The 12245-nt window shown below is 44.9% G+C and overlaps 1 protein-coding gene across 5 annotated transcripts in view; it reads left to right on the top strand.

The window, feature by feature from the left end:
• Positions 1-12245, top strand: part of MAD1L1 (mitotic arrest deficient 1 like 1) — a 379520-nt gene that overhangs the window by 275943 nt on the left and 91332 nt on the right. For all 5 annotated transcript variants that reach the window (XM_049791592.1, XM_049791593.1, XM_049791591.1 and 2 more), the window contains one exon: positions 10672-10862. In XM_049791592.1, the coding sequence (XP_049647549.1) occupies positions 10672-10862 (191 nt within the window). The remainder of the gene's footprint in view (positions 1-10671; positions 10863-12245) is intronic.

The raw sequence follows: 12245 nt of genomic DNA, 5'->3' as shown, positions 1-12245 counted from the left end.
TTTCTAGTATGTTCCCAGTGTAGGTTTCTCAGCTTTTTCATGAAGAGTTGATTTTTTTTATTTTTTTTTTTGGAAAACAAATGGCACAAGTATCTGTGCTGTCTTGTGATTTAGAGTCAGAGAGGGCCATAAGTACTTGGTTTGCCTTTTTTCTTCTTCCTTCTCTCTCTCTAGGAAGCTAGAAAGTCTCTCTGAGTAGCCAGTCAGTCCCAATGATGAACTTAACAATTAGAGCCTTAGTGCCCATCTTCCAAAATTTCTAATAAAATTGCATTAATATTTAATACCCAATTATTAAATATTTAAAAATTTAAAACCGAACTGGCTTGGAAGTTAGCACGTGATGAATAATTCAGAATCGGGAGAGGAGACTTGGCACTTGGGCTGAGACAGATGTTACCTTCCCCGTCTCCCTGCCCAGAGATGATTTTGGTGGTCCTCCAGTCTTGGGACAGTTTATGGGCACTTCTTGGAGTCTTCAAGCCTTTACCTCTTGCTCAAGAGCATTAGCACAAGGTTAAGGGAAATAACCCTCCCCATCTATAATAACACTTCAGACTCCTGCGATGGAATTATGAGCTCCAGAGGCTGGAATAATGTGATTGAAAGCCTGGTTATCCAGGAGATGGCTCTGTTTCCAAACATCTTTCATGCTCTAGGGGAAAAGAGATTGCTTGTCTTAACGTCTGTGTCACATTCCTGCAGTTTTGTTATTTGAAAGCCCCTTTTCCCCTCTTGCTGTTCTGCTGCTCCATGCTGAACCAGCATTTCATTGAGCTCCAGCACAATCGTCTTTAAAGGATTGTTTTCATAAAGTGGACACCAGAAAATGAAGTAGAACGTGAAAAATATGCCAATAAAAATAGGGCAGAACTTGCTATCCTGTGAGAGGAGGTCCAGGGCACTCAGAAGAACCCACAGAGGAAATCTCTGGTGTGATTTTGGAGCAGAGTAACTGCCTTTGAGGCCTGCTGCAGGAGCACGAAGAGCAAAGAGAAGGGTCTGGGGAAGGTTTGGCTAGTTGGCATCCAGAGTGCTTTCAGGCCAAGAGCAATGTGTTCGCAGTGCCAACACTTCAAACCACTATTAACGGGATAAACGGGGGGGGGGGGGGGGGGGGGAAAGATTGAATAGAAGGAGTGAGTGGAGGCTTTTTAGAGCTTAATTTCCTTTGGAACAAAAGCCCTAAAACAAACTCCGCAATCTTCGCCCATTAAAACTACAAATACGGTGGCACACTGCAGAGACTTTCCTTTATCTGTTGCAGTGCAATTGTAATTTCATCCCCGCTGGCTGGCTAAAACGGTGTGCATTTTTCCTCGCCGTCCTCTGCGACCCTCCAGCCTGCCTGCGTGCTGCGCACAGCGGAAGCGGTTCCATTAGCGCAGGCCATGCAAACAAATGAAATGGCAGGCTGACCTTTCAGCAAAGCTGCCTTACCTAGGGGATAGGGGCAGCGGGCTTTGTCTCAAAAAAGTGCGTTCTGGAGACAGCAATGGTGTTAGAATGTCTGTCAAGAGGAGAGGCAGTTTATGGGTGGGAAGGGATTTAGTTCAACTCAGCGGCGTGTGCTTATTTAGAACCACGCTCCAAATAGTCAGGGAGTCTGCAGGGTTTGGAGTTTGGTCGTGCATCCCAAATAAGAACTAAAGGGCACCTGTATGATGCCCTGTCCCATCTCAGGCTCTGTTTTATACCACATAGTTATTTGATAAGCTACTTCAGAAATGGGAGGAATCTCTTTAGGTGTTTATTAATTCTGTATTTAGATCCGTCTGCCTGCAAAGCTACGATATCTTTGTGTTGTGAGCGCAGGCTTCACAGTGCAGGGAAGAGACGGAGACAAGATACTGTAGGTAACATAATCTTGGACACTATCACCGAGTCAAAATAGCATTTCTGTGAGTCTCAGCGGCAGAACTTGAGCATAGAAAGTTCCTGGAGTAAGAGCAAAATGGCTTTGCTCTTCGGGAAAACTTGAAATCATTTCTTGCCAGTGGTGAAAAGCTCCTGTTTGTAGCCTTGGTGAAAATCATTAGATAATAAACTGTAAAGCACTCTCTAATGCATGACTGAATATTGTCCACCCTGCATTGTGAATGACTATAACTCCTGCAAAAAATCTTCACTTTGAGAGGGAACAAACAAATATTTCTAGAGCAGTTTTTCTGTGTTTGTTTTTATAGCAGATGTTGGATGCTGTTTCAGAAGTTTAAATAGCATCCAGTGTTTTGGAGGAGTAGTAATAGTAGTGATGTGCCAGTGGAAACAAAATAATGGGCAGAGTGCAGGGGAGGTGATCAGACAGGGGACAAATTCATCTATTAGATGCTTCTGCAGACCACTCCATGTAATTAACAATGTGTATTATATATGTTAATTATAGTCCCTAGGATTAATTCTTACAATAGACACTTGAGCGGTTTCAAAACCACTCTTTTTCTTGGAAACAGCCTGGTGGAGAAGTGATTCTCCTTCCTCTGACAAGCAATACAAGTTATGCCCCTGTTCTTGCTGCTAGACTTCCCTGAACTACAGCCCATGAAAAGTCCCAGTGACTTTTTTTTTTAGTAACTCCAGAATAGATTACCTGGAAAACAGGTAGACTGGAAGACTTATGCCTGATATTTGCTGGCTTGTTCTAGAAGCAGAAGGTAACGACTTTCCTGTAAACTTAAGTGACCCAGTATCTTTGTATTTTTAAGGTGAAGCTATTTTTTGCTTCTGAAGTTAATGACTAGCTCTGGCTCAGGCTGATGTCACTTTGTTCTGGGAAGTGCTGTTGGTCTGTAATTGCCCTATGGAAGGGAAATGTGGCTATAAGACTGTAATCATCCTTTGGGGGGTGGAGGGAGATGTCTTCCTGGTTCGTTCACAATTTATGACCAGTGTGACAATCCTAGCTTCCCAATGGTTTGTGCCATATCATACTAATTGGTGAAGTCCACCTTGGGCAATAAATAGCTCTCCTGAGGTTAATTTATCCTGTGTCTGGGGTGAGGGTTGCCATCCCCGCTGAGTTCTGTATTGCTGCAAGCAGGCTGTTCACATCATTTAAGCCAGTGATTTTTAAAGCTACCCAGGGTCTCTTTACACAAGACTGCACTGCCTTCACCAAGAACAACATGGACACGCTGTGAGGGTGGCTGAGGAGCTGAGCTGGGCTTCCAAAAGCCCGCTGGTTTCCTGCCTTCCCCCACTGTGAAACAGCTTTGGCAACAAGGAGAAGAAGGGTAGAGAAAGCTCCAAGCGATGCCCACACTGGGATCTCCTGAGGGAGCTTTTTGCTTGGTGTGGTTCATCTGCCAGGGCTGAATCCTGTCCATAGGCCAACTTCAAGTGTGCTTGTGAGATTTGCAACCTTGCGTTGTAATCTCAGTGTTATCAGAAGAAGAAAAGAAAAGAACCCTTTACTTAATCCTAATCCCTATTACATGTGTGTTTAGGTACTACAAGAGAAAGTTCATCTTCTTCCATAGCTGCTCCTCTCTGGTCCTCAATGTCCTGCTTCTTTCACCCTAGCCTTCTGGTGTCCTCTGCCACTTCTTGCAGGTTATCTGAGGATAAAGGTTAATTATGGACTTCTTTCCAAAAAATGGTACCCTTGTAAAGATACATGGGTTGTCTGAAATGGGGGCTTCGGACAACCATCTTCAGCGAAGAGAAACATATGGGAAGTTTTCTTGGTGGAGGGTTCTTGGGCAGTGCAAGAGCTATAGCCGGCCATGGTGGTGGAGACCTTTACTTGTAATGTGCTGCCTTTGAAAACTCTTCCCTGAGCTGCTGGAAGGGCAAGCTGGTGGCTGGAGGAGGGGGCTGGGAGGTGCACTGAACCATATGGTACATACACAGTTTAAAAATAAACCAATGTTGACTGATGAAATAAATACCACTTAGGTTTAAAATTAAACAGCCAGTGCAGTCTGTTGAATATAAAACTGTTTTTACCTTCAAGAAAAGTTATAATTCATGGTTATAATGTCACAAATTGCAAGTTTTGCAAAGAGCAGTTTGAGTCTGCCAGACTATAAGGTCGAGTAAGGGTAGAGTGGGGCTGCCGGGCTGGTTGGGTTGCGTGGTCCCACTCCCCCAGGGCATAAAACACACCTATAAAATCTAGCAAAGCGAATTTTATTTCTCAAAAGCAATGGTCATAAACTTGCCTACATCAGAAAATGCTCTGCTCTTCTTCTATTAGCCTTTACTTAATACGATACAATTTATTTTTATATTATGTCCTTCACAGAATATCACAGAACTCTTTTCAGACACTGTTCCTCATAAACTAGAGCTGCAAGAGAAGATTTCAGCTTGGGGTTTGAACAGGGGAATGACTGGAAGGATTTCAGGTGCGGAAGGGCAGTGTTAGAGTTGCAGAGAGTCGGATGGGAAGGACAGACCGGCGATAGGAGAGTGTAACTAAATAACAGTTTGGGGGTACACGTGGGAGGGATTGATGGGTGACATTGCACGGCAGGTACAGCATTATGGAAATGGAGAGAAGCAGCTTGCGTAGGTGGGAGAGAATAAGGGGAATTGCGGCCTTGCTTCTTGGAATTGAGAAAATAGTGTTTCCTCTTCTCATTGTGAACCTTATGTGAACAAGTTGGTACTGGCATCCCTTCTGTAGGCTGAAAACAAAATCTAAGCAGCCTGTTGTTTCAATAGAGCAGGGTTGGTAAAAATACAGTATCCTCCATAGCAATGTTGGGTGCATCTGCCTGAGGCATTCCGGCAGGGTCAGCAGGGATGGGAATTCATGTGTAAATACTTTATCCTCTGTGTGTTGGAGTGAGTGACCTCCAAACATGTTACTAAGGGAAAGTAACCTTTAATGGAGAGTTAGAAAGGACTTCAGGCCTTTCTGAGAGAGAGATATATTAGCTAGGATCTCAACTGAATTAATGCAGCTACATGGCTTGTGGCATCTTTGGGGATGGGCAGAACAAATTTGTGTTTTCCTGGAAAAGACTAGTGATACATTTAATTTCATGCCACTTTTGGCATGCTGAGAGCCACATTGTTTCCTCCTCTTTCCCTGGGGAAAAAGTTAAGTGTGGATTTGGTTTTCTTTGGTTTAGAGACTGCTATTGCTATTGATTGACCTAGCTGAACTCAGAGCAAGAGCCGAAGCTGTGGTATTTCCAGGCAGCTGTGAACATTTTCAGATGTAAGGAGTGTAAAAGCAATGGAATAAAAAGCAGTGACATTTTCGATATGAGACCAAAAAAGCCTAACTCATATTTTATTTATTTATCAAAAATAGTTGGAATTATTCATTAAAGTCAACATAAATGTGTGAAAATACAAGGTGTTTCAAGAAGCAGCATCATTAGGGGGAAGTTAATCATTTGGCAATATTAATTTTGTAACAGATTAATGATTTTTTTCAGCGAGGATTTTTTTTCCCCGTCAAACACTTCAGGATGGGCAACTTTTTGTACATACTCTTGGCCTGAATACAAAGGAGATGGGGCAGTATGATTTCCGTATATTTTCCTGCTCTTTCTGTTCTCCTTTATTATTTTTTTTTCCAGGCAAAGTAAACAGCCAGTCATTATCCCTGACCGAGGCATAGCCTGCCAAATCTCACGCTTATTTTCTCAGTTCTTATTTGTTTCATTAACGCTTCAGTGAGGGATGCTTTGGTGTCCCTTCTCTGGGATGAAGGATGTTTATGGTGTGACTTTCCCATCCATGGCTTCTGCAGAGCACACCTGCAACTTCTCTCGCCTGTTTTGTGCAAGTGTAACAGAGTCGAACACAGGAACTCAAACAGGTACACTAAATACAGGGATTCTAGTTTTCAAATGCTGTCTTTTAAAATTATAATTAAACCTAATTCTCCAAATGTTGTGAAAGATCTTAAAGGATCAAGACGTTGAATGTTCTGTAGGTGGCAGATAAAACGGATAGAAACAGTAATGTTGTCATCAGAAACCTGCTCTGTTAATGCACCTCGACCCATCCTGAAAGGATTTCCCTCTGTTCAGTGGCCTCTACGGCTGTGCCTTAAACATTGCTCTGAAATACGCTGAATTGCACTCTGCGCAGATGATGACTTTTAAATCAGTTTCTCCTGACTGTGCTAGAAATTTGGCGGGAATTAGTGGTATTAGGTGAGGCTTAAGAATTAGCGCCGTCACATCTTTGAATTCAGACACAGAGCAAACAATGCCTCTTAGCTTAACATCTTCACTTGGTGGGGGAAATATTAGAAAGATTAATTACTGTCCCCAAGTCAGTGCATATGCTGCTTGTGCTGTTCTCCGGGTGCAGAGAATCTGCAGTGTCAGGGCCGTATGCAGGCAGAGCCATGATGTAGAGCGGCTACGTAGGTACCCAGTGCCTAAAAACAGGCATCTTGTGCTATTTTAGACACCCCAAAGTATCTGAGATGTTGGCCTGGGGCTGGCTAGTATGACACGGAACCTGCAGGAAATCTCCTTCCTGCAGAAGTGTGGTGGGAAGTTGTGAAAAATATCCTAGTGCATCTCAAATGGCTTTGTTTCAGCAGTGGGGGATCCCAGTCCTATGTTTCTCAAGTCTCAGGTTACTTTCCTATCAAGTTGCTCTTCTGTGAATCCTCCTCACAATGTGGCTTCTTGGTTGCGTCGGCAGAGCCTGCAATGGAAAGCTGGGGAGCAGTCACAGTCCTGAACGCTGTCCTGAGTTAATCTGGGAATAGCCCCTAGCTGAATTGTTTCCACGGAATAAATACTGCAGGAGGCGGGCATCAGCAGTTGCTATAGCTGACCTATTGAGGACTGCAATTTAATTGGGCGTAAAGGAAGAGCAATCTCTGTTTTACAGTCAGGGTTTGATAGCCCTTTCACTGGGGGCAGTTGCAAATTTAAGCATTCCTCTCATGTCCCTGTGCCTGCTTGTTTTTTTCTGCCCCATCCCCAAGCTAAAGAAACACTGGTGGGGAATTGCTAATGGAGCCATGGAGGGGATGACAAGGCTTTATCCCGTCCCTGGCTGGTGCTGGCACATTCGGCTGCATCTACATTAGCAGTTACCCAGTTCAGTGCCTTGTGCCAGTGGCTGACACAAGGCATCTCTAACAAGGAGATAAGGGTTTTTTCGTGCAGATGAATTCCTTCAGCCAGGAGGGCTGACGCGGTAATACACCAAAACTGCCGCAGGCACTGGAAAGAGGGCCAGGAGGAACGGCGGGGAGGAGGTGAGGGCACACTGTCAGGAGTGAAGGCTTGCTAGTCCTTCAGTTAAATTGAAAAACTCAGGATTTCTTGCATAAAAGACTGATTGTAGTCAGAGTTTTTCCTTTTTCACCCTAAGGGTAGTAGAGGAAAGCAGTTGCCATCACTTAGTTGCTGTTCTAGATTCATACGGTTGTAGTGTAACTAGGCCAGTGCTCTTGGGGGGTGATAAGTCTGCAACCCAATGGGTGCGAGGATGCTCGTGATGGCCATTAGCAGTACCAAGTCTGAGAGACAAAACAGTGCAAAAGGCGCTAACTCTTCATGAATAACAAAAGCTGTTCAAGGAGTTCATGAATTAGGGTGCCATCCACCTCCAAAGTTATAAAAGTCGGGAAAGGCAGCCTCCAAGATGCGGTAGGAAAAGGCAGATTTACTTTTCCAAGGCTAGGCTGCATTTATTAGGAAAAAAAATATCGCTGTTGGACATGTGCGATATATTAAAGGCAGTGCTGTCTCTGGCAGTGGCGAAATGTTATTTACCACTGCAACGTGGTCACCGAGTTTTTACTTTCATATATAGGATTTTGTACTTAACGGTTGCATAGCTGAATGAAGACTGTGAGAATATTGAGGTCAGAGCTGCCAATTAACCTCCTGATTTCGGGGGCTGATTACTTGATTAATCAAAGACCAGACCCAGCTGAGACGATGGGGAAAAAGTTGTAACAATCCAAGGAAGGGTTCAGTTAATCACGCAGTGATGAGTTTGGTATGAATGGGAAGGTGGCTGGTCAGGAAAGGCACAGCCTTTTCGACCTCATGAGAAGGGGGAGTGTGTAAGCCACAACCCTTTGGGCTTGTAAGCAGAGTTTGGATACTCTATTTACCTTACATCCCCCAGAAACTGGGGGGTTCCCCCTATAGCAGTGTTTTAATGAACAAACTGGTGATGTTCCCCAAGACTGGCCTGGTCCCCTTAATAAAGCAAGATACAGCTAGGGGGGAGATCTGGAGTAAGGGAAATACTTTGCTTGTACATCATCGCCACAAGCCGCTCAGGAAGGTGGAGCTGAATTAACTGAAGGTAAGGAGTTGGCCAGCGTTAACTCTCCCTGTGTGGATGCTCTCAGTTGGAAAGTCGTGGTTTAAGCCCAGCTGGCAACAAAGCACCACACGGCCGCTCGCTCCCTCCTCCTCCCCCTTGGGATGGGGAGGAGAAAATATAAAGAAACACTCGTGGGTCAAGACAAGGACAGGGAGGGATCACTCACCAGTTATGGTCACAGGCAAAACAGACTCAACTTTGAGGAAAAAACCCCAAATCAATTTAATTTGCTACCAATCAAATCAGAGTAGGATAATGAGAAGTAAAACCAAATCTTAAAAACACCTTCTCCCCACCCCTCCCTTCTTCCTGGGCTTAACTTTACTCCCAAATTCTCTCCCTCCTCCCTCCCAGCAGTGCAGGGGGACAGAGAATGAGGGTTGGGGTCAGTTCATCACACGTTGTCTCTGCCGCTCCTTCCTCCTCAGGGGCAGGGCTCCTCACTCCTCTCCTGCAATGGTGTGGGGTCCCTCCCACGGGAGACAGTCCTTCTCAAACGTCTCCAGCGTGGGTCCCTTCCACAGGCTGCAGTCCTACAGGCACAGGCTGCTCCAGCGCCGGCTTTCCCATGGAGCGGCGGCCATCTTGGGGGGCATCCCCCGCTCCCATCCGTGGGCTGGGGGTGACAGCCTGCTGTCTGACCATGGGCTGCAGGGGCATCCCCTCCTCTGGTGCACCTCCTCCCCTCCTTCCTCACTGACCTCGGTATCTGCACAGGGGTTCCTCTCACATTCCAATCCCCCCCCCTCACTGCAGGTTCCCCTTCTTAAATCTGTTCTCCCAGAGGCGATACCGCCGTCACGGACGGGCTCGGCCTGGGCCAGAAGCGGGTCCGGCTTGGAGCCGGGAGACCTTCTGGCAGCTTCTCACAGGAACCAACCCTGTAGCCCCCTCTCCCACTACCAAAACCCCACCACACAAACCCAACGCACAGAAGTAAAGGGACACGTAGTTCTCTTTAATGCTTAAAGAGTTCCTGTCCTTGCCTGGGGATTAAGCTGAATTGGATTAAGGCCAAGGTACTTCTGAGCAAGTGCATCCTCAGTGGCATTTAAGGCACTTTAACTTAACACATTGTATTATCCTTTTGTCCCACCTGGAGCACCTAACTAAAGCAGAACAGAAGGTAAGAGGAGACTCACGTTCTCCTGGTGCACTTCCAGCTGCTCAGAGGTGAATCACTGGCAAGTCCATGGCCTTGCGGTTACCACCCTACGTTCTGCTTGCACTACGCTTGATAGGCTGGTGGAAACACTTTTTGGCAAATACTCAAGCAAAAACTTTTCCAGCTTGCTTGGGAAACAACAAAGCTTTAGCATGGGCTGTATAAGCCCAGCCAAAAACCTTCCTTCGTACTTAAGCAGTCACCTCAGACTGAAGTTTCTGCTGTCCTACTGCTGGATCCTGGACTAGCTAAAATAAAGACATATGGCCTACATGTGCTGCAATTACGTCTCTGATCACAGACAAAGCCTTAAACCTCAGTATGACAAAGAGGTATCAGAGTGAGGAAGTCTATTTGTTTGCTGTTAGAAAGAGTCAGGGTTTTTTTTCTAACCCTGGGCTGCAGTGTTGATAAAACAGGCTGACTTGGGAGACATCTCTAGTGTATATTAAAGTAAAGCCAATCTCTGTAATTAATGGGGGGATAAATCGAGGTTTAATTACTCAGAAGGCACCTTGGGTGAAAGATTCATGGTAATTGTTGTGTATCCTCTTGAAGGATTCACAGTACTGGCAGCTCCCTTTGTAGCAATAAAACAGAGGGTGAGTGGCAGGCAGTCTCACAGGACCTCCCTTCTAGGGACTAGTCCAGTTAAGGTAGCAAACGCAAAGAGGCAGTGGTACTCTTTGGGCTTTTTATCACAATAAAAGCCCCTCCCCAAATCTTGAGGGATTCCTAAGCAGTGTGTCAATTTGAGATCAAAGCACTTACAGTCAAATCAAGAGTATGTTGGAGATTTCCCTTGGAGGCAGCTTCCTCCTGATGCAACCATACAGATGTGTATTTCTTACCATTTTTCCACTTTCTTGTTTTGTGTAGTGTAACAACCTTCTTCTGGGTTCCGTATAGAAAATAAGATGCGTGCATGTGGGGAAATGGATGCTATAGCTTTGAATTTTGTAGTATGTTGTTAAAAGTCTGGCTGAGCAAAAGGAAAATCCATCCCACCAAGATATGTCTGTTTTCCTTATTCCCTAGTTTATTGTCTTTTAGTCTGCCAGGGCCAGGAGGATAGGAATCTAGCTTGCCTGATCTTTACTCTGCCTGCTTAATTCACTTTTTAAAAATTTAATTAACCTTTTCAATTCAGTTAGTTTGGCTAGCACTGTAAATACGGCGCAAGGGCTCTGTGCTGATGACACATAACAAAGTACCCGTTTTCTTCCCCTGCATAGAGCTGAAGAAGCAAGTGGAAAGTGCAGAACTAAAAAACCAGCGTCTGAAGGAAGTTTTCCAGACCAAGATCCAGGAGTTCCGCAAGGTTTGCTACACACTAACGGGGTACCAGATCGACATCACGACTGAGAACCAGTATCGACTCACCTCCATTTACGCCGAGCACCAAGGGGACTGCCTGCTTTTTAAGGTAGGTCTGTGCACCCCTTGCTGCACCTGCTTCTTTGGGTTCATGGTTTTCAGCATGCCAGAATGTATTTGCTCTTTCTCAGTGATTAGACTGGAAAATCACTGCCCTCCCGCTATGTGACAGGGTGTTCCTTATGAGGGAGGTAAAGATCCTTTCTTCTTTTAAAAAATTACCTGAGAAGATTTGACATCTGGTCTCCCACTTATATATCAAAGTCAGGAGTAAAGAGAAGAGACTATATATGCATAATACCTAAGGTATCTGGCCTTGCACTTCACCTTTTTATATTATCAGTTATATATGCCGCGGCAATAAAACCTTACGTAACCATCAAGGTTTCATCCTTACTTCACTGCAAGATATATGCCCTTACTATCTTTGCTATCCTCTAGCTTGTCTGCATGTCATCATCTTGTCTTTATGTAAATTGGAATCCCTTTTGAGCAGCAACTCATCCTTGTGTGTGTGAAGTGCCATTTATGTGAACAGCAGAGATGAGTAGCAATAACAGTCCGTCTTCGCTCAGTCTGATACCTTTATTGGTCTAGCTAGGTGGTCTGAGGTTGGGTTGTAGCTTGATAGGTGCTGTTTTTCTTCTGCGTTACCTTCCAGCTAGCACAGTTGGGCTGATGCATTAGAGAACTGAGGTGTGACATTAAAGTCACCAAGCTGTTAAGTTCCATCTTTACGTTGGTTCAGGTGTCAACAGTTCAAGTTTGCAGGTCAGTGGGAGAACTTCCTCCTTCTCGGTGGCAAACACAACTGGCACTTAAAATCATACCTGCCTCCCACTGATCCCCCTGGGATGAGTCTAATTTATTAGAAGGATGAGGGCTTTGGAGGCCTTCAATACAGGAGGGAACTCTACAAGCAGGAACTGGAGAAGTACTGTTTCTGCAGACCTATGGCTGTGTGCCGCATGTGGATTGCTGCAGTATTGTTTCTTTACATAACAGGACAAACATTTTCCTGTTCTGCAACTTTAGAGCCTCAGGAAAAAAAAAAAAAAAAAAAAAAAAAAAAAAACACCCAACCAATTAAACAAGTGAGGGTAACTATAAGACAGCCCTAGGATCTTTAGTAAAAGTAGGAAAATACTGCCAAAACAGTTGTATTGCTTTGCCTTATGAGGTTTCTGGACTAACTGAGACAAATGGCAGCAAGAAAAGAAAGCTCAGTGTCCAGGGAGGAGAATAACTCTGTTGGTTTTAAGGTACTGTCCTTGAATCCTGAAAACGGTTCTCTGTTGAGATGGTGGAATGCTGTTAGCTCTGATACCTCCAGAGGCCTTTGCTCAGACCTGTTTAGTGAATGAAAATTCAGCAGACTCCTGGAGATGTCTGTTGGATGCCATGGCCAGACAGTACAACTAGCAGGTCTTTC

The sequence above is a fragment of the Accipiter gentilis genome, chromosome 33 (assembly GCF_929443795.1).
Source record: "Accipiter gentilis chromosome 33, bAccGen1.1, whole genome shotgun sequence".
In the NCBI taxonomy this organism is placed as follows: domain Eukaryota; kingdom Metazoa; phylum Chordata; class Aves; order Accipitriformes; family Accipitridae; genus Astur; species Astur gentilis.
This window is presented reverse-complemented; position numbering and strand designations above follow the sequence as displayed.